The sequence below is a fragment of the Macaca mulatta genome, chromosome 20 (genome assembly GCF_049350105.2).
Source record: "Macaca mulatta isolate MMU2019108-1 chromosome 20, T2T-MMU8v2.0, whole genome shotgun sequence".
NCBI lineage: Eukaryota > Metazoa > Chordata > Mammalia > Primates > Cercopithecidae > Macaca > Macaca mulatta.
Window position 1 is genome coordinate 30,175,112 of NC_133425.1, and position 23,004 is coordinate 30,198,115.

The 23,004-nt window shown below is 46.1% G+C and overlaps 1 protein-coding gene across 3 annotated transcripts; it reads left to right on the forward strand.

Moving 5' to 3' along the window:
• Positions 1-16,770: 16,770 nt before the first annotated feature.
• On the forward strand, positions 16,771-17,752 carry AHSP (alpha hemoglobin stabilizing protein). 3 transcript variants are annotated; one of them, XM_015126030.3, is made up of 3 exons: positions 16,771-16,897; positions 17,071-17,149; positions 17,407-17,752. In XM_015126030.3, the coding sequence occupies exons 2-3, from the start codon at positions 17,075-17,077 to the stop codon at positions 17,638-17,640; spliced, it is 309 nt and encodes a 102-aa protein (XP_014981516.2). In that variant the 5' UTR covers positions 16,771-16,897; positions 17,071-17,074; the 3' UTR covers positions 17,641-17,752. The 3 variants fall into 3 exon arrangements, with proteins under 3 accessions (XP_014981516.2, XP_001113388.2, XP_014981518.2); XM_001113388.5 differs by having other exon boundaries at positions 16,824-16,897; positions 17,075-17,149; XM_015126032.3 differs by having other exon boundaries at positions 16,873-16,949.
• Positions 17,753-23,004: the final 5,252 nt, after the last annotated feature.

The window sequence follows — 23,004 nt, forward strand, 5'->3', positions numbered from 1 at the left end:
ACTTTTGAAGGATGCTAAGGAATTCGAGGGATGAAAAAAATCAAGGGATTGCAATGATGTCACAAAACACGGAAACAAGGCGGGAAGTTCCTGTGTATTTTTGGGGAGGGAGAGTCCATGAAATTGGGGGGAGTCCAAAGAGGGAGTGTTTCTGTCCTTGAACTCACCTTTTCGTCTTTGCATTTCTCTTCTTCTCCTTCCCATCTAGCGCAGCATATTCATTTCAAAGCATAAATTTGCCAACAAAGCATCCTCTTTTTATCAGAAAATAAAAAATCCTGGTTTCTTAGCCTGGCATTCTTGGACCTGCACAGTTTGATCCCAACGACAACTCCTTACTTGAAACTTCAGATTCTCCCAAACTGTCACATTCCTCGTGGACTTAACCCTGGAGGGCCCTTCTACCCCACTTCGCATTGTCTCACACTAACACAGTCTCTCTCAGACTGAGATGAACACTTCTTTTCTTTTTTTTAAATTTCGGGTTTCAAAATGCAAATGGCCTAGTCACAACATTTCTGTAACGTCTAAATTCAGGTACTGGTTTGAATAGCGGACAAAAATAAAACAAGGTTTGAAGACTAAGTACTCTTTAAAAACATATTTATTTAAATAGAGATAGGGCCTCCCTATTTTCCCCAGGCTGCTGTCAAACTCCTGGCCTCAAAAGTGATCCTCGGGCTGGGCGTGGTGGCTCACACCTGTAATTCCAGCACTTTGGGAGGCCGAGGCAGGTGGATCACTTGAGGTCAGGAGTTCAAGACCAGCCTGGCCAACATGGTGAAACCCCATCTCTACTAAAAATAAATACAAAAATTAGCTGGGCGTGGGGCTGGTGTGCCCATAATCCCAGCTACCTAGGAGGCCGAGGCAAGAAAATCGCTTGATTTTGTCATTGACTCTGTGTTTGTTATCTTTTTTTACCAATGGTTTGCCAGTTTCTTCTACAAATATCTGTTGCTACCTATTATGTGCTCATTGGGATAGTGAGCAAAAACAAACATGGGTCTTGGTCTTCTGGAACTTATATTAGGGAAGGATATTGATCAAATCATACAAATAAATGCAAAGTTGGCACTATTTCAATTGCTGTAGGGGGTACATGCTATTTAATATGAGGGCTTTTAGAAGGAGAATTGAACTAATCAATGGAATCAAGGGAAACTTTTTTTTTTTTTTTTGAGACAGAGTCTCCCTCTGTCACCCAGGCTGGAGTGCTGTGGCGCAGTCTTGGCTCACTACAACCTCCGCCTCCTGGGTTCAACTGATTCACCTGCCTCACCCTCCCGAGTAGCTGGGATTACAAGGCTGCACCACCACACCCAGCTAATTTTTGTATTTTTAGTAGAGACGGGGTTTTGCCATGTTGGCCAGGCTGGTCTTGAACTCCCAGCCTCAACTCATCTGCCCACCTCGCCTCCCAAAGTGCTGGGATTACAGGCATGAGCCACTGTGCCCGGCCAAGGGAAACTTTTTAAGAAAAATTTAAGATGGGGTCTCTCTGTGTTGCCCAGGCCTCCCGTCTCGGTTTCCCAAAATGCTAGGATTATAGGCATAAGCCACTGAGGCCAGTTGGGAAACTTTTTTTTTGAGGAAGAGTGTATTTAGCTGAGATCTAGAGTAAGAGTTAACTTGATTATGATGGGAAAATAATTTTCTGGAAAGAAGGAGCAGCCCATCCTGAGTGGGGAGGGAGCATGGTACCTAACATCCAACAAAGGCCAGTGCGGCAGAAGTCTAGAGCACAAGGGGTGTGGGGAAAGGGCTGCTAGGGAGTTAGGGGCCAAACTACAGGACATTGTAGGCCAAGCTCTTCTTCATCCTTAGGGTTAAGATTTATTTTTTATTCCATCTATCTATCTATCTATCTATCTATCTATCTATCTATCTATGAATGAATGAATGAATGAATGAGACAGGGTCTTCCTCTGTCACCCAGGCTGGAGTGCAGTGGTACAATAATAGCTCCACCGCAGCCTCAAACTCCTGGGCTCAAGTGATCCTCTTGCCTCAGCCTCCCAAGTAGCTGGGACTACAGGCATGCACCACCATGCCTGGCTAACTTTTAAAATTTTCTGTAGAGATGGGATCTCACTGTGTTACCCAAGCTGGTCTCGAACTCCTGGCCTCAAGCGATCCTCCTACCTTGGCCTCCCAAGGCTCTTGAGATTAAAGAATATACTGGTATATATTGGAGGGCATTGTAGAGAGGTAGTTGAATAAATTTATTTATTTTTTTTCAAAGACAGGTTCTCTGTCACCCAGAGAGTGCAGTGGTGCGATCACACTACAGTCTCACTACAGCCTCAACTTCCAGGGTTCAAGCGATCCGCCTTAGCCTCCAGAGTAGCTGGCACCACAAGCATGTGCCACCATGGCTAGCTAATTTTTGTATTTTATTTTTGTAGAGGCAGTGTTTTTCTATGCTGCCTAGGCTGGTCTCAGACTCCTGGGCTCAAGTGATCCGCCCACCTCAGCTTCCCAAAGTGCTGGGCTTATAGGCATGAGCCACCGTGCTTGGCAGAAATTTAATGTTTAATTCTTATTTTCCATTTAGCTTATAACACTGTCAAGAAATTATCTTTTCAAAATAATTTTGAATTTCCTGGTACAGTGAAAGATAGAAGGGCTACAAGCGTTGTGTTATATTTGAAAGGTTAGCTTCTGTGAGTGGATAGGACTCTGGGGCAAACATCTTTGAATGAATTCCATCAGAGGGCCTTGCTGTGAATGTAGGTTCTGTCCAGGATTGTAGCTGTGAGATCTTGGGCATGTTACGTATCTCTCTGTCTTTCAGTTTCTTCTTCTGAAAGACGAAATGGAAATGGTAAAATGGAAATAATACTAGTACCTACCACACAAAGTTAGAACGAGAATTAAGAGTCATGTCATGGCTGGGTGCGGTGGCTCATACCTGTAATCCCAGCACCTTGGGAGGCCGAGGTGGGCGGATCACGAGGTCAAGAGATCAAGACCATCTTGGCCAACATGGTGAAACCCCATCTCTACTAAAAGTACAAAAATTAGCCAGGTGTGGTGGTGGGCGCCTGTAGTTCCAGCTACTCGGGAGGCTGAGGCAGGAGAATTGCTTGAACCTGGGAGGCGGAGGTTGCAGTGAGCCGAGATTGCACCACTGCACTGCAGCCTGGGCGACAGAACAAGACTCTGTCGCCAAAAAAAAAAAAAAAAAAAAGTCATATCGTATGTGCAAAACTCTTAAAGTATTTAGCACATAGTACATACTGTTTAGGTGTTGGTTCTTATTTGCAGATAATATCAAGTGTTCAAATGTGAGGCATTTGGCTCCATGTGAGGCAGGTGGCCTTCATGACTAGTGTCACTATATAATTTATTGTGCAAACCAGGACTTTTGAGAGGGTCATTAAAGGAAGCACTGGTAATAATTGTGTTGGGAAAACAGGTCTGCAGTGGAGCTGTTTCGGGCAAACGGGAATATACGGTCACATTAATTATGAACCCACCGCAGCTCTACTGATCACCGTTGTCCACCTTGACCTCTCCCTACTCAGAGACCATGACAGCCCTGTTTGTTGTAGCATTTACTTAGCCCTCAGCCTATGCTGTCTGGAGCCAGTTTGCATTTGCTTTTGTTAGGTATCGATGTCCTGTCTTCCCAAGTGGACTGTAAGTGCCTGAGGGCAAGGACCCCATCATACACTTCCCTGTGACCCGAGTGTGCAGATAGGTGGCTTGACAAAGAGATGAGTGATAGTTCCCCTTTCTCTGGGGCTGAAAGCCACCGTCACTACTTGAGACCATCATTACAACAGTTAGTACTGTTACTACTTGAGACCTTCACTACGATATTACTACTGTTACTACTTGAGACCTTCACTATGACAGTTATGACAGTTACTACTGTACTACTGTTACTACTTGAGAACATCACTATGACAGTTACTATTGTTACTATTTGAGACCGTCATTACAGCAGTTACTGCCACTACTCCTTGAGACCCTCATTACAAGACTGAATGAAGGGATGAAGGTAGAAAATGAAAACTTAAAGAAAAAGAAACTGTTTTAAAGGAAGGGTCCAGGGGAAGAAGAAGAGAGCTCCCTGCTTCTAGTGAGCAGCCCTTGAGCTTCCACAGCCCTTCGTATTTATTGGGTAGCAAGAGCAGGGAGGAGGAGGTAATGATCAGTTGGCTGCTTAACTGATAACAGGTTCATATTATTATTAACAGGCTTCAGATGTACCTAATTTGCAAGAAACACTGTGCTTGGGGCATGACTGCCCTCAGTGTTCCTTCTGGGTGGCAGATGCAGTTTGTCAGTTTGCCAACATTCTGCATTTATAAGAAACCGTTTGTTGTTTACTCATATAGCCTCCAGTGGTATACTGAGTTGATCATGACCCTCATTCTTTCGGCCTGTAACATTTCTCTACCTCATGAGGTCTCTTGAGGGCCTGCACCTAAATCCTATCATTTGACAGTGCAGTTGTCTCTTGTTATAGTTGGGGAATTGGTTCCCGGACCCTGGAGTATACCAAAACCTGCACACACTCATCTTGCAGTTGGCTCTGCATATATGTGGCTTTTGCATCCCTCCGTTACTGTATTTGCTTTTTTTAATTTTTAAGACAGAGTTTCGCTCTTGTTGCCCAGGCTGGTGAGCAGTGGCAAAATCTCGGCTCACTGCAACCTCCGCCTCCTGAGTTCAAGTGATTCTCCTACCTCAGCCTCCCAAGTAGCTGGGATTACGGGCATGTACCACCATGCCTGGCTAATTTTTGTATTTTTAGTACAGACCGAGTTTCACCATGTTGGTTAGCCTGGTCTCAAACTCCTGACCTCACATGATCCACTCGCCTTGGCCTCCCAAAGTCCTGAGATTAGAGGCGTGAGCCACTGCATCTGGCCTGCTGTATTTTCTTTCTTTCCTTTTCCTTTTGTTATTTAACTGAATAAGTAAAAATGTTGGTATCCTTTCTTTTCTTCTTGCTCTGTTCTCCCCTCCCTCCCTCCCTCCCTCCCTCCCTTCTTTTCCTTTCCTCCCTCCTTCCCTTCCTTCCTTTCCCCCTTCCCTTCCTTCTTCCTTTCCTTCCTCCTTCCCTCCCTTCCTCCCTTCCTCCCTTCTTCCTTTCTTCTTTCTGGAGATAGAGTTTCACTCTGTCACCCAGGCTGGGTGCAGGGGTGTGATCATGGCTCACTGCAGCCTTGACCTCCTGGGCTCAAGTGATCCTACCATCTCACCTCCTGAGTAGCTGGAATTACAGGTGCATGCTACCACTTCCAGCCATTATTGTATTTTTGATCTGTATTTGGTTGAAAGAAATCCACATTATAAGTGGACCTGCCCAGTTCAAACCCGTGTTTTCAAAGATCACCGGTATATCAAGCACGGGGCAGAATACTCCAAGCTCTCAGCCCCTTGACTTTCCCCTAGTTGATTTCACCTCTTCCATTTCTGCCTCCTGCAGTCCCTCTCCACACAGCTTCCAACTTCCTGGTTTACAACCTCTCAGTGGGCTGGGCACAGTGGCTCACGCCTGTAATCCCCACACTTTGAGAGGCCGAGGTGAGTGGATCACTTGAGGTCAGGAGATTGAGTCCAGCCTGGCCAACATGGTGAAACCCCATCTCTACTGAACATAGAAAAATTAGCCGGGCGTGGTGGCACTAGCCTGTCATCCCAGCTACTTGGGAGGCTGAGGCAGGAGAATCGCTTGAACCTGGGGGGCAGAGCTTGCTGTGAGCCAAATTGTCCCACTGCACTCTAGCCTGGGCGACAGAACTTGACTCTGTCTCAAAAACAACAACAAAAACACCTCACAGTGGCTTCTCATTACTTTTATGGAAGGAGATTGCAACATTCTCCTCCAAACCCTTCAATGGCTTTTCTTCATACTTGAAAATAAAACCCGAACTTTTTGTCAGAGCAAACAAAGCTCTGCAGATCTGTCCCTGCCCCATCTCTCGAACCTCACCCCTGCCACTCATCTTGTCGCTTCCCCTAATGATCATAAGATCCAGGAGCACTAATCTATTTCCAGGGCTTTGTATCAGTGCCTAGCACGAAGTAGGGTCCAAATACCTATTTGTGGAAAGAATAAATTTTTATTTTTTAAAAAATAGAGATGGGCAGGCTGGGTACGGTGGCTCATGTCTGTAATCCCAGCACTCTGGGTGGTCGAGGCAGGTGGATCCCCTGAGGTTAGGAGTTCGAGACCAGCCTGCCCAACATGGTGAAACTCCATCTCTACTAAAAATGAAAAAATTAGCTAGGCGTGGTGGTGCGCACGCCTGTGGTCCCAGCTATTTGGAAGGCTGAGGCAGGAGAATCACTTGACCCGGGAGGCAGAGGCTGCAGTGAGCCGAGATCATGCCACTGCACTCCAGCCTGGGTGACAGAGCAAGACTCCATCTCAAAAAAAAAAAAAAAAAAAGAGTATTTCAATGTCAGAATTGTTATATATATTAAAACATAAGTATATTATGTAAAAGGAAAACTCGAGGTAGGGAAAATTATTCACTGAATTAAGTGTTACTGAGTATTGAGCCAAAGAATGGCTTTAGAACATTTCTAAAGACAGAGTAAATATTACCAAATAACTTACTTATGAAAACTACTGAAGTCCATGAGTTTTGTTCTCATATGAAAACCTAAGGTCACCAAGATACGTTTCCTTGACCGCTCCTCCCCTGGCTTCATGAAAGAATATGGTCTTTTCATCATTCTCAGGGACCAGATGTTTCCTGTCACCACCCATCACAGTCTGCATTAGGTACTTCGTATGTCCAGAGTAGGTTAAAGCCCTATATTTAATACTTTTGAAAAAGAGTAAGATAATTTAATCAGCTACATCTTATACATTATCACAGGTATGAAGGAATGGTAGAAATGCTTCCACTTATCCTAGAAATGTTTCTGACTCTTGTGGAATTGATAGAACAACTAGTGGATTAATTTCCAACTTAAACTACAAAACTTTTTAAAAAACCCATTATTCCCAATTTACGGGTAAGGAGATCTTAGACAAGAAAGATAAACAAAAACAGATTTTGGGGGCCAGGCATGGTGCACTTTGGGAGGCCGAGGCAGGCGGTCAGGAGTTCGAGACCAACCTATGAAAAATACAAAAAAAATTAGCTAGGCATGTTGGTGCATGCCTGTAATCCCAGCTACTCAGGCGGGTTAGGCACAAGAACCCCTTGAACCTGGTAGGTGGAGGTTGCAGTAAGCTGAGATGGTCCCTCTGTACCCTGGGTGACAAGGCCACACCCTGTCTCAAATAAAACAAAACAAAGCAAAAAGAAACAACAGATTTTTGGCCTGTTGCCTCAAAAACCAACAATGACACAAATGAGCCACAGTTGGGGACTGGCTCATGTTCTTAGAACTTTGCTCCCTCTCCACAATTTAGCCCATGACCCAGCAATTATTTCTTTTCCCCACACGGCCTTGGCACTGGTCAGTTTCTGGCCCAGTGAAGTCCCCTTTCCACACTAGAGCATTTCCCCCACCTCCTGATACACTTCCTCCCCTTGCAGGCGCTCTCTCATAGATCAAAATGTAACACACCCACCAGGTGCCTCCCTGCTGCCGGGCTGTGGAACTCAGTGACTGTCAGGAAGGCCAGTGAGGGTGTGGAGGGAGGCGGCCAGGTCAGAGATATGGTCTCGGGATCCTGTGACCTCACCTCCCCACAGAACTGTAATTATACTTTCACCTGGGGCAGCAATGACAGTACACACTTGAGGAATTGAAAATATTTTTGAAAAACTTTGTCCCAGTTACAATGACCAAAAACAATGACAACTTCCTTGCAGCACTCCAGAGAGATGACAGTGCCTCGAGAGGCTCTGCTTTTCCATGATCCTTTGAGGCAGACAGGGGCTGTCCTGGAGTGAGCAGAAAATGCGGAGTCTGAGACAGAAGGGGATGACAATGAAGCACGGTGGGTGCTGGATTCTGTGCCTCTTGGGATGTGTTTTTGCTGAAACTCTAATTTTCTGTTACTCCCCAAATTCTTTAAATGAGCAATCATTGAATTATAAACAGACAAATGGGATCACCCAAGTAACCTGAGAAGGATTTGTCAACAGATTACAGTGCCAGGAAGAATGTGAGGTTCAACATTGACAAAATAGAGACATCTGTGTAATTCAACACAAGTTGATACGCACATGTAGATTGCATATATACGTAAGTGTGTTTGTGTGTGTGTGTGTTTGGAATATACGTTTTATCAAAATCTAACTCAATAGAGATAGACTCTAAACTGAACAATATTGATAGAACAAACAAAGGTATTTAATAAGGAATTTCCCCCCACACACAAGCACCAAGTTTATGTAGTTGAGAGGGAAATTCTACCGATAAAGTAATCAATAAATTAATGCTAGTTAAACTACTCAAGAGTTATAGAGAGGTAAATATTTCCTAAAATAGTTTTTAGGAAGGGTATGTAAAGGTGATACCAGAACCTTGCCTAGATTTAGCCATATAGAATACTATAGACAAATAGGACATATACTTTTTCTTTTTTTTGAGGCGGAGTTTTGCTCTTGTTGCCCAGGCTGGAGTACAATGGCACGATCTCAGCTCACTGCAACCTCTGCCTCCTGGGTTCCAGTGATTCTCCTGCCTCAGCCTCCCGAGTAGCTGGGATTACAGGCATGTGCCACCATGCCCAGCTAATTTTATATTTTTATTAGAGATGGGGTTTCTCCATGTTGGTCAGGTTGGTCTTGAACTCTCGACCTCAGGTGATCTGCCCCCCCTCAGCCTCCCAAAGTGCTGGGATTACAGGCATGAACCACTGTGCCTGGTGACATATACATTTAAGAGTAAAATATTAAGTATTAGAAACTATTGCATCAGTATATTAATGCATAATCAATCGCCTTTTATGTTATAAAAGGAAGTATGATTCAATATTAAGAAATTCATTAATGAAATTAATCACATTAATAGAATGAATGAGAATGTCATGTGACTATGGTCATCAATGCAAAAAGATTGGCAGAATTCTACAGAAAATTATGTTTAATAAATTTAGTAAGAAATTAGTGTAAAAGATTTCTGAAAAACATGAAAATAGACTTATACAGATGAAAAATAATGACACCAAATGTTTGGGTAGGAAAGTTCAACAATATTGAGAAGTCAATAATCTATGAATAAATTTATATCTTGAGTTTGACCCAAATATAATATCATGTACTTGAGTTCTGAAGATTTAAAAAATACATTGCTATGAAAAGTAAACAAAAAAATCCATGAACAATTTGAAATGAAAAAAAAAAGAGTGACTTCCCCTGTCATATATTATTAAAACATGGGGACCCAGCACGGTGGCTCACGCCTGTAATTCCAGCACTTTGGGAGGCTAAGGCAAGTAGATCACCTGAGGTCAAGAGTTTGAGACCACCCTGGCCAACATGGTGAAACCCTGTCTCTACCAAAAATACAAAAACTAGCCGGGTCTTGGCGGGCACCTGTAATCCCAGCTACTCAGGAGGTTGAGGCAGGAGAATTGCTTGCACCCGGGAGGCAGAGAGCTGAGATCACGCCACTGCAATCCAGCCTGGGTGACAAAGCAAGACTCCATAGGAAAAAAAAATTATTTTTATAAACATTTTATAAATATTTATAAATAAAACAAAATAAAGAAAACATGGGAATTAAAACAGTGTACTGTTGATTCATGAATAGAAATAGAAATGAGTGGAATACACATTTTAAAATAGAATAAAATGTGTGAAACTATTTTACAATTTTAATTACAATAAGACAGCAGTGACAAAAGTAGAAATGTCGATTTGGGGTGTCTCATTGGAGACCACAGCCCATAAATATGTAGCTGAGCCTTTGTCTCCTCACGTGTTTTGTTGCCACAGAGATAGTGTCCTTCATTCTCACAGTGTTCATAGTAACCAGCCATGTCCAGTGAGGAGGGTTTAGGTGCACAGAACGGTCTTCTAAATACTAATCTACATCTTTTTCCACCACAAAATTTTTATCAAGTCAATTTTAAAAGTTTTGGTTGATTAAAGAAACCTTTTTAAGGCCTGGTGCAGTGGCTCATGCCTGTAATCCCAGCACTTTGGGAGGCCAAGGTGGGTGAATCTCTTGAGGTCAGGAGCTGGAGACCAGCCTGGCCAACATGGTGAAACCCCATCTCTACTAAAAATACTAAAATTAGCTGGGCGTGGTGGCAGGTGCCTGTAATCCCAGATACTTAGAAGGCTGAGGCAGGAGAATTGCTTGAACCTGGGAGGTGGAGGTTGCCATGAGCTGAGATTGTGTCAGTGCGCTCCAGCCTGAGTGACAGAGCGAGACTATGTCTCAAAACAAACAAGCAAAAACCTTTTAAGTATATAAACATCAGTTTCAAAATTCCGGTTGGCAAAACAACTATGTTAAGTTCACAAAGTATAGGGGAAGTTCTAATGAAGTGTCAGAGCCAGAGTTACTCCCAGAGCGAGCTTCGGGATGGCTGTCCTGTCCTCAGGATGCTACAGTCTTTCTAAGCTACATAGGTCACACATGGGGCTGACCTTCCAAACATGCAGTTGTCACTTTGTAAGCGAAATAGGGGACCTTCAACTCCGCTTCTCTGGTTGGAAAGAAGGTGTCTCATAGGTCCTATTTTCCATACTAGATGTTAAATACAGTTGCTATAAGAAGGTCAGTTTCAAATGATTTGCAAAGCACATTTACAAACTCTTCAACCTCATGAGCATGCCCCTGAATACTACAAATAAGAGGGGTGGGGAATCACTTTGAAATCAAAGCGGGTGAGGCCTTTCTTTTCAGTGACCAAACAGGGTCCCTTGTACAATTCACAGATCCAGCTGCCAGCCCAGCCTACACCTTAACTGGCTCCTGTGGGAACCCCAGCTTAGTTTGCCCCCCATACCCCCAAATACTCCAGCCTGGATGCTGTCTCCAGGATCCACCCTTGTGGGGTTTCCTACTGAGATCCCCCTCACCAGAGCCCAGAAAGAGCCAAGTCAAGCTCAGTCCACAGTGGCTGCTCACCCTGGATGATCTGTCTGCTCTGCCGTCAGTTACACCACTGCTGTCTACTCTCAACCAAGTCCACAACAAGAGACGTTGGTGGCACATGCCCGATTATGCCTTTGGTAACAATCCCCCTGCATCTCACCTGTCTCCAGCTCCCCACATCCACTGAAGCTTGGTTTCCTTGATTCGGATTAGGGTTTTCAGTGTGGCGGGGGCTCCTGATAGCCGCAGAATGGCATCTATGAGGGCCAAACCACGTCTGAATTGACACTCCATGTTATCTAACCTTTTCACTCTCCTCTGCTCTGCAGTGTGGGGTGGAGTTCCCCAAAGCAGAAGCAGTAGTGAGAATTCCGCTGTCTCCTAGTAATCCAGGTATTTCAGAGACCCCTGCAGTCAGAGCACCATGGTCCTGAGATGAGCAGGAAGAACCCTTCCAGTGGGTGTGCTGTCCTGGGAAGTTTTAGAGAATCAAATTCCAGATCTTTGAAGTCCATACTCACTCATTCTCAAAATCAACTAGACCCAGAAACTGTGTCCAGGGGAATCCCTGCTCCCAGACCCTTCTCACGCTTCCTTCCTTCTCCTGCTTGCCAACCTCACCTGCCTGACTTACAAGGGGCATCGTCCCAGACCACCAGAATGGGGACCCTTCAACAATTCCCTCAATTCTATGCCTCCAGCTGATCAGAGGATTTATTTCCAATACAATTGGAATTTCTGTTTCATAACTATTTATTAAAATTTGAAACATTCACTTTGGCAAACTGCATTTTACTAAATATGTGTCTATATATGTTTATATATATATATAGATATATAGATATATAAATTTCCTCTTGAATATGTGTGTCAGAGCTATCCATCCATGTATCTATACAGAGAGAGAGTGAGACAGAGAGACCAACAGAAAGCCACAACGAATGAGAGAAGTTGCAAGTAAGTAGAATGAGACTGAACAAAATACTCACAAGCATGAAAGCATGTGAGTTATCTTAGGATCAACTTAAGTGGGGGTAGTGGAAGAGAAATACAAGTTCGAGAAGTAAAAGGAGTGTTGTGAAACTCCCAGCTGCTAAGGAAGAACTTGTTTGGTTTTTAAAAAAATATATAGTGGTCAGGGCCAAATCACCACTCCGTTAACATTGTGTTGGACACATTCACAAGACTGATGCGCGGTTTGTTTAAATGTGTTTGGATCCTGTCACAGTTAAAAGCCTTTGCTATGATTTAAATGTATGAGGCAAAAATAAATGTCTACAAAACTTGTGTGGGAGTGAACACAAAGATTCTTTAGAGGGATGGGATGAAAGAATTTGAAGACCATTAAAGGAAAGATTATCTGAAAGTCTAATCCCTAGCTGACATTACTTTTCCTCCTGAAACATACAATGGGGCTGCCCAGGCCTTGTCTCCATTTGTTCTATTTACCAGTAGAGAAATAAGACTCGGTTCTCCTCATAATTTTAGCAGTCATGACGTACATGCCCTCAAGGAAGTGCCACAGGATGTTTTAGGCTCCAGGAGCCATTTCCGGGATGTTTCTTTCCAAAGAAAATGTTCATGTCATGAATTTTATTCTATGAACATAATTTGAACATACAGGTCTACCTTCAAATAATGGGCCAGATGACCCCAGTTTTTCTAGGAGTGCAGTCTTCTGTTAGGGTAGATGTCCTTTCTACTGTGGAGAATTGCATTTTGAGATCCTATGAGTCTGAGCATGTTTGTAAGGGGCTGCCGCTGTCTATTATTAGGGTGGCCTCTTTAGCTTTGGCTCTACACCACGTGGCTTGAAGATTTTCCTTGAATTTGACCTGAGGTCCCTGACCCCACCCACATTGCTGGGGAGGAGGGGCCCGTTCTGGACTCTGGCAGCTGTAACTCCTGACCCCCAGTCTTGCTTGCACTGACAAAGGAGAGGCAGAAGTGGGAGGTGCACACTAAGCCACTCTGGGCATCCTTCCTGGGTGGGCTGGGTTCCCCCAGGGCCTGCTCTCGACTACCCAGGAGTACAGCTGATCTCGGCTGGGTCTCCCTCAGCACCCTCAGGATGTGTGGGGCAGGTATCTTCGAGTCCCCAGGAGACTCTGGTTCCTGGCCAATCTCACTGCCCTCTGCCCCAGCACTGGGACCCTCATGTGGCTGCAGGTGTGGCTGGTAGTGCCAATATCAAGGGAGCCTCAAACTTAAATTCCCAAACTTAAATTCCCCTGCCCATAACTCATACCTTCAGCCCCCTCCATTTTCTGAGCTAAGTTCCAATCAGTGAAAACAAAGTCAAGTGGGAGTCAGGGACAGGAAAGCGTCCCGGGGGTGGGGCAAAAGAGGAGAAAGGGACGAGTCTCTCCCAAATGGATCCAGAGCAAGCTCCTCCCTCTTGCTAGTAGCCACACTGCCCAGATGCTGACCTTCAGATGTGCAAGGCCCCTGTCTCCTCCCCAGCCCTGGGACACTCTGGTGGCTGCAGGTCCTGATTGCTGTGCCAGTCACAGCAGGAACAGGTCCCCAAAACGTCACATCTCCAGGAAATAAGACCAAGGTTCCACCTAACCAGTTCAGCTCTCACCTCCCTCCCAAAACGTTCACAGGGGAAACCACGTAACACGAAATCTACAACCTTTTTGCCCTGACTCTAACCTGGTACCGCCACGAGCAAGTGAGGGTTTTGTGTTGACTGAGAGTGGAATTTGTGTCATCAATTCCAATCAGATTTCTGGAGGAGGCTCTTCTTTCCCTGATGGTTGAGGTCTTCATTGCAGTCCTCTCAGTGGAAGGAGAGGCCTTCCTGGAAGTCCAAACAGTTCCCTTTTCCTCCCTGGGCTAATTTCTTGTTCAGCTGAAGCAGAGCCTGCCTCGATGAGGGAGTTCCTATTAGGTTTCTTAATTTAAGAGACCTCACCAGTTGTGAATTCCTCTGTAAATCAGCAGTGCTTTATTTTTCTGTTGCAGAAGGAGTTTGTGATCCTGGTTTTCTACAATTCTTTAGCAAATGTGTTTTTGTAACCTCACATTCAACCCTTCCTTCATTGACTCATCTAGCATGCTCGGAGGGAATCAGTTTCCCCTGCTATTCTCAAGACACTGGGTTGAGGGAAGAGACTTCAATTCTTCATATCTCACTAATGTTACCCTGAAATTCATTATAGTCCAGCGAGTTGGATTAGTTCCAACTGTGCCAGGAAATTTTGAGGAATGAACAAAATTAGAAGTTTTTTCTTTTCTTTTTTTTAACAGATGGAGTCTCACTATGTTGTCCAGGCTGGTCTTGAACCCCCAGGCTCAAACGATCCTCCCGTCTCTGCCTCTTACAGGCATGAGCTACTGTGCGTGGCTTCAATGCTAGATGTGCTCATGGCAGCACGGCCTTCTAAGACATCTGAGGCAGCACCATCTCCTGTGAGTTTCCTGGCAGGTACCAGAGGCCTTCATGAAACTTTGCCTTAATGAGCTTTGAAAGGGCATTGGAATCTTGATCTTTCCCACCTGGTAACGAATTATTTTTAAAGAAATATTTAAGAAACGTTATTTAGAAGTGAAAGGATGCAGGAGAGAGTCGGCCTGGTGTGATGTGAGAAAGACTGAACCTAGTGGTCACTGCTGACTTTCAAGCTGGAAAGGGACCAGGAGTGAAAGAACGTGGGTTCTTCTACAGACTAGAAGAGGAAAGAAAAAGAACTCTTTTCCAGAGACTCCAAGGGGAACACAGCCTAGAGGACAACTTAATTTTAGCCTAGTGAGTCTCATTTTAGATTTCTGACTTCTAAGTCTGTAAGATAATAAATTTATTTATTTATTTATTTATTTATTTATTTAGAGACAAGGTCTCACTCTGTCACCCAGGCTGGAGCTCAGTGGCATGATCTTGGCTCACTGAAGCCTCTGCCTCCTGGGTTCAAGCGATTCTCCTGCCTCAGCCTCCCTAGTAGCTGGGATTACAGGTGCATGCCACCATGTCTGGCTAATTTTTGTATTTTTAGTAGAGATGGGGTTTCGCCATGTTGGCTAGGATGGTCTTGAACTCCTGACCTCAAGTGATCCGCCTGCCTTGACCTCCCAAAGTGCTGGGATCACAGATGTGAGCCACCGTGTCTGGCTGGTAACACATACTTGCCACCCTATATAATGAAAACATGTTCACATGGAAACCTGTACACAAACGTTTATAGCAACTCTATTCACACTTGCCCCAAAGTGCAAACAATCTAGATGTCCTTCCGTGGCTGAATGAACAAACTACAGTGCGTCCATACAATGCACTGTGTGCACTGACACTTGCAATAACTTGGATGGAGTTCAAGAACATCATGCTGACCAAAAAACGCCAGCCTCAAAGGTTACAGACTGTATGATTCCATTTATATGACATCCTGAAAAAGACTTAACTGTAGTGATGAACAGATAAGTGGTTGCCAGAAGTTATGGGTGACGGGAGGGGTGGCTACAAAAGGGTAACATGAAGGAGTGGTTTTTGGGTTATGGAAACATTCTGTATCTTAACCGCGGTTGTAGGCCGGATGCAGTGGCTCACACCTGTCATCCCAGCACTTTGGGAAGTGGGTGGATCACTTGAGGTCAGGTGTTCGAGACTAGCCTGGCCAACATGGTGAAACCCCATCTCTACTAAAATACAAAAATTAGCTAGGCGTGGTAGTGCACGCCTGTAATCCCAGCTACTTGGGAGGCTGAGGCAGGAGAATCGCCTGAACCTGGGAGGTAAAGTTTGCAGTGAGCCGAGATCGCGTTACTGCACTCCAGCCTGGGCCACAGAGGGAGACTCCCTCTCAAAAAAAAAAAAAAAAAAAAATTAATAAATTGTACACCAAAAGGAAGTCAGTTTTGCTGTATATTGATTTTAAAATGCTACAACCAAAAAGGCAAATCAACAAAACTTTATGAGTGTATAGGTACCTATGAATGTTGGGTTTTGAATGGAAAAAAAAAGTGACAGGAAATATACCATGTTTAATGCTGGTTACTTTGGAGGGGGCAAAAATGATTGTTTTTCAGTGTATGTTTTTGTATTGTTTTAATTATTTAAATTAGTATATAGTGATTTTGAAATTTGAGAAACATCTATTGAAAATGGAAAATACCAGGAAAAATATTTAAAAAGAAGAAAAAGAGTATTTCTGCTTTATTGGATACCTGTTGACGGGGTAGTGAAGAAGACAAATGCATCTCCTTCGTCTTGTTGGAGTGCTGTGGCGTGATCTTGGCCCACTGCAACCTTTGCCTCCTGGGTTCAAGTGATTCTCGTGCCTCAGATTCCCAAGCAGCTGAAACTACAGGCACCCACCACCACGCCCGGCTATTCATCTCCATTCTTGTGGAGTGCAGCATGGTGGAGTTCGGTCTACATGCTTACAGATGGCTTATCTGCAACATGTGTCTAAAAAGAAATTTTATAGGATAAATATTTTATACGTTTGAAACAGTGCTTGGCGCAAATGAATAGATGTAATGCAAGCTGCTATTAATACATCATCTCTGAATTGAGAGAATAATTGCCATCACATCGTTGTGATTACACAAAAGCCTCCGTCATGTAATAAGGCTCAGTAAATGTCAATTTCCATAGAATTTCAAGCCTGGATACTAAATATGGGGCCAAGGGCAACGACATGTCCCTGGTTTGACTCTTGCATTCTTGGTTTCCTGGGTTTCCTCATTTATCTTTTTTTTTTTTTTTGGCCTTGTTATCTTTCTACCTTCAGGGAAGCCTCTCCCTTCTTCTCCTCCCCAGAATGACCTATCACCCTCTTTCAGGACCTAGATGCAGGGCGTTTCTATCTTAGGCTGACATTTGACTCATTGCCTACATCTATAGCTTGGCACAGAGCGATTCACGCACCCTCAAGAGTGTGGGTGAGACATATACACCCTGTTAGACCTGAAGGTGAGCCCAACCTGGGAAAATCGTGACCTCAGAGCAGAGCAGGATGTGAAAGGTTTTGGAAAGGAGGTGGCCCTGCAGGGCAGGAGGAATTTTTAAGGGGCGGGAGCAGACTGGGGGAAATACCCAGTGAGGAGGGAAACGGATATGTCAATTCTACCCTTTTCTCTACCCAGGCAGATGGCTCTTCTTAAGGCCAATAAGGATCTCATTTCTGCAGGACGGCAGGAGTTCGGCGCTCTGCTGAATCAGCAGGTGAGTTCAGGCTTTCGTTTCAAAGGACTGGCCTGGAGACTGGGGGGTGCTGGGGAAGTGGAGGATGAGGGCAGAAAACAGAGGATAACTGGAGCTGATGAAGTAATGGTGGAATTGCTGGAAACAATGAGAGACACGGGATACAATGCAGAGGAAGGAGGATGTGAGAGCTGGTGCCGTGGCACTATTCTGGGTATTCCTGAATCCCACTGCTGACCACATTCTCCCTTGCCAACTGCCTCTCCGCAACCCCCCAGGTCTTCAATGATCCTCTCATCTCTGAAGAAGACATGGTGACTGTGGTGGAGGACTGGATGAACTTCTACATCAACTATTACAGGCAGCAGGTGACAGGGGAGCCCCAAGAACGAGACAGGGCTCTGCAGGAGCTTCGGCAAGAGCTGAACACTCTGGCCAACCCTTTCCTGGCCAAGTACAGGGACTTCCTGAAGTCTCATGAGCTCCGGAGTCACCCACCGCTCTCCTCCTAGCCCAGGGACCCAGCCCCTCCTCTCTGAGAAACTCTGACCTTCATGTCCTTAGGCTGTGCTCCCGCCACTCTACACTGACACCTCAATAAAGACCAGTGCTGGTTTTGTTGGACTTCCTGGCTTCTCTTTCATGGTCTGACCTGACATGTGGAGGCAGTCGGTCCCTTTCCTTCCGCCCTCCTTCTTAGATATGCTCTTGGAAGCTTAATTCCTTAGAGCAGAGGTTAGCAGCCTTAAGTGAACACTGGGCAGCGATTCTAAACTAAAACAGGCTGAATGAGGGCCAGGAAGGCAGGACTAGAGAGAGTGCGGAGGCGCGGGGGAGGGGGTGGCAGAAACAAGAAAGGGGGATAGAAGCCCTCCAGACGTTGTCCTGTGACCTGCTTGTCGAGGAGGAAACTGCTGGAAGTCTCCCAGTCTTGTTCATCCTGCGCCAGGTCCACCGCCTCGACTTTTCAATCCCCTGTCCTTAGCTCCAGCTCAAACAACATTCTAGGATCTTCGGACTCTGACTACCGCAGAATACCTCCCCCGAGGCCCGAGCATCTTAGGAATTTAGAGTTGTAAGGGATCTTGAGAACCCTTCAGCGCGCCACTTAGGTTTCAAGCCAGGGAGCCCCTTCCCTTTGGCTCCAACATCCCTGGGCGCAGATGCCAGGATTGGGAAGCAGAGGAGCCCGCCTTTCCCCCGCCCCAAGCTTCTCGGGTCAATTCCCGGTCTAGGCTCCCTTTCTCCCAGACCTCCAGACTCGAAGCCTCTATTTTAGGGCTCTGGGCGGAACCAGGGCCCGGCCAGACTCAAGACCGTTTTAAAAATGAAATGAAGCTGTTAGACCCGCGTCGCAGTCTCCAGGAAAAGCCTCCAGGCGCAGAGGGGAGGGCGCTCGGGAAGGGTGCGCGGTACGGGGGCGCGCGGGGGGAGGGGGTTCCCGGGGTGCGGAGCCGGGCCGGGGGTGAGCGGAGGGGTGCCGAAGTGCGGCGGGGCGGGGCGGGGCTGGGCGGGGGTTGGGGGGTACCCGGCGGGGGGAGCGGGGGCGCGCGGAGCGGGGGCGCGGCTAGGAGGCGCCGCACACCAATCAGAGGCGGCTCAGGGTGCGCGCGGGGAGCTGGAAGGTGCCGCCCTGGACCTTTTCCGTGTTCTCTCTAACACGGGAAAAGTTTGGGGCCCAGAGGGATTGCTCCTAGTGTCAACCTCCAGCAAGTTTTCCTCTGGGACTTGTGAACCGACTGCTGTTTTTTGGGTCTCTGCAGCCTGGATCAGGGTGGAAAGGGAACCAGCTCAGTGTCCCCAGCGGTGCTTCCAACTCTAGGTTGTGGTCGGCCCTAGACCCAGCTCGGCGGAGTGGCGCCTCCCAGGGAAGCAGGCTGCGAGCACCTCTGGGGTGGGGTCGGTGGTCCAGGCAGAGGCTGGGGCCTTCTCCACGGCACCCCTCAGGAAATCTCAGTCCGTGAATGGGGACCCGGGCCCGCTCAGGCGGCAGTAGTCGGCGCCTCACCTTTGCAAGAGAAACCTGGCCTGGTGTGCGTGGGTGGAAGACGGTGACTGGGGGACGCTAGAAGAGCACACAACACAACGCTCCGGTGCCTTATGCAGAATGGCGAAGTGTTTGCATGTAACCCATGCACATCCTCTCGTGTACTTCACATCATGGCTGAATTACTTATAATACCGACTACAACGTCAATGCTATGTAAATAGTTGTTACACTGTATTATTTAGGGAGTAAGGACAATTAAAAAAAGCCTGTTCGGTACAGAGGCAACCATCCATTTTTCCCCCCAAATATTTACCATCCTTGGTTGGTTGGATCCACAGATGCGGAACTCACAGATACGGAGCGACCACTGTATTTGTCTTTCAGCTTAGCTGTAAAGAATGTCAGAAGCCACTTTGGCTCAATTCATGAAGAGGAACTTTCCATACCTTTATAACTATTCAGCTATGGGAGCTGCTGAGCTAACCACTTCTCAGGTGCTCAAAGGAAAATGACCAATTACAGGTATAAGGTAGAAAAGATTATCACTGGGAAGTTCCAACATTGAAACTCCATTCCGACCATTCCATAAGCTTGTGCAATTGAGAAGCTGCAAAAAATATTTTTAAGACAGAAAAATCTGTTACCTGCACTTTCTGCTCTCACATTACTATCAACGAAGTGACTGGTTGTAAATCTACAAGAAGTAAAATTGAGAATATTTTGATTTTTCAGAGATGGTGATCTGAACCTGATGGTTCATAATAATAATAATAAAATTACTAAGGCAGTGAGTGCCCCAAATCCATTACTGTTCCTGAAGGAAAATAAATTAGAATTAGCAAGAATAACCTTCCTTTGCTGTGATAGCAGTATCTGAATTAATACTAGAAATAATATTGTAAATAAATGGTAAAACATTATAGCCATAACCCTGCCCTTATCCTGACACTGATATTGAACCTGACCTAGAGCTGACCCTGAACTTGGGCCTCACCTGTAGCCTCACCTTGCTCCTGATCATAATGGACACCTTGCCTTCACAATGACCCTGACTCTGACACTGACATTGCCTCTCATTCTCATTCTTATATTGATCCTGATGCTGAATTGGACCCTAAACTTTACCTCATCCTAACTTTCACCCTGTCTCTGACCCTCAACCTGAATCCTACCGTGACCTTTACCCTGAACTTGACCTTCACTGACAATTCCCTAAGCATGATGTTGACTCTGACCCTCACTATGACCCTGACCCTTGATCCTCAACTTGACCTAGACAGTGATAATAATTATGACTCTTTTTTTTTTTTTTTTTTTTTTTTTTTAAAGACGCAGGGTCTTGCTCTGTCACCCAGGCTGTAGTGCAGTGGTGCCAGCATGGCTCACAGCAGCTTTGACCTCCAGAGCTCAAGTGATCCTCCCACCTCAGCTTCCCGAGTAGCTGGGACCACAGGTGCATGCCATCATGCCTGGCTATTTTCTTTTTTTGTATTTTTTGTAGAGATGGGGGTCTCACTATGTTGTCCAGGCTGGTCTTGAACCCCTGGCCTCAAGCAAGAGTCCCACCTTAGCCTCCCAAAGCACTGGGAATACAGATGTGAGGCACTGCACCTGGCCTTTAACCATGACTCTTGACCCTGAAGCATATACTGTCACCTTGACTCTGACCTTGCTCTCGTTCTGACACCACCCCTTCCTCCACACCTGAGCCTTACCCTGGTGCTCACTCTCACCTTGCACCTGACTATGACACTCACCAGACCCTGATCCTACTGTCCCTTACACATTCTATCTCGTTCTCACCCTGACCCTGATTCTGTACTTGACCCTGACCCTCACTTTTGCCTTCAATTTTAGCCTCACCCTTAATCCCAACCCGAACATTGAAGCTAACCCTACAGTGGCACTCAACTTGACCCTCCCCTGGCCTGGAATCTTAATGTCACCATGACCCTCATCATGACCATAAATCTGACCCTTGCCTGACCCTGACTCTGCTGCTTACTTTCCACTGACCCTAACTTGACCCTTATGGTCTCCCTGATCCTGACCTCCCCCTGACTCTACAAGAACCCTTATCCATACCTTCACCATGTCCTTGAACCTACTGTGAATCTGAAACTTATGCTGAACCTGACCTACACACTCAGCCTGACCCCGGCACTAAGTCTTTCTCACTCTGTGATAAACTTTGACCCTGAAACTGACTCTGACCCTCGCCCTGACCCTGGCTTTGAATGTTTGCCTCACACTCCTCATCCTCACTCTGACACTGACCCCCACTCTGATCCTCATGATGACTCTCAGCTGGACTTTGACCCTGGAACATGACCCTTACCCTCATCAAGACCCAGCAATTTGCTCACACCTGTAGTCCCAGCACTTTGGAAGGCTGAGTTGAGAGGATCACTTGAGGCCAGGCGTTCAAGACCAGCCTGGGCAACATAACAAGACACCCCACCCCCATCTGTACAACAAAATACTCACATTGCATTACAAATGTCTGCTACATCACTGTAGTAAATTCTTTCTTTTTACTCCAGTTAGTAGCTGCAATGTGGTCTTATGATAAAACTCTGTGCCCCAGTTCTGACCACTGGAACAAGCTGGACACATCTGGCTTCTTTTTTGTTTTTGTTTTGTTTTGTTTTGTTTTTGAGACATAGTCTTGCTCTGTCATCTAGGCTGGAGTGCAGTGGCGTGATCTCGGCTCACTGCAGCCTCTGCCTCCCAGGTTCAAGCGATTCTCCTGCCTCAGCATCCCGAGTAGCTGGGATTAACAGGCACCCGCCACCACACCCGGCTAATTTTTGTATTTTTAGTAGAGAAAGAGTTTCACAATGTTGGCCAGGCTGGTCTCAAACTCTTGACCTTAGGTGATCTGCCTGCCTCAGCCTCCCAAAGTGTTGGGATTACAGGCATGAGCCACCAAGCCCAGCCACTTCTGGCTTCTTACCAGGGCTGCGATTTGGTGAGACAAAGGAGGAGTTAGTGGGAAATTTAAGGAAGCCCTCTCTCTCAGGCTCGTGAAAGTGCAGGGTCAGCTCCTGAGAGTGGGGCCTCCTTAAATGTTGTACCCTGGATGCCCTACTTGCCTCTAGGGCCTGCTTCTGGCTGCTCCTAAAGGGTTTTGCCCTCTGGATATTTTTCAGTCCTCCTGCAAATGCAGATGGGTGGCCCATGCCCAGTAGTGTTCTGGGCACATCCCAACATGTCCAGGTCCTCTTAGAATGCACTGGAATCCCCGATACATTTGATGCATTTATATATTAATGATGCAGCAGCTCATGCCTGTAATTCCAGTACACTGGGAGGCCAAGGCGGGAGGATCACTTGAGTCCAAAAGTCCTAAAAGACCAGCCTGGGCAACACAGGGAAACCCTGTCTCTACAAAAAATACAAAAATTAGCCAGGTGTGGTGGTGTGTGCCTGTGGTCCCAGCAACGTGGGAGGCTGAGGTGGGAGGATCACTTGAACCCAGGAGTATTTTTTTTTTTTGATGGAATCTTGCTCTGTTGCCCAGGCTGGAGTGCAGTGGTGCAATCTCAGTTCACTGCAGCCTGTGCCTCCCAGGCTCAAGTGATTCTCCTGCCTCAGCCTCCCAAGTAGCTGGGACTGCAGGTGTGTACCACCATGCTGGGCTAACTAGTCCAGGAGTTCTAAGAGACCAGCCTAGGCAACACAGGGAAACCCTGTCTCTACAAAAAATACAAAAATTGGCTGGGTGCAGTGGCTCACACCTGTAATCCCAGCACTTTGAGAGGCCTAGGCAGGCGGATCATAAGTTCAGGAGATCGAGACCATCCTGGTCAACTTAGTGAAACCCCGTCTCTAGTTAAAAATATATATGAAAAAAAATTAGCTGGGTGTGGTGGCGTGCACCTGT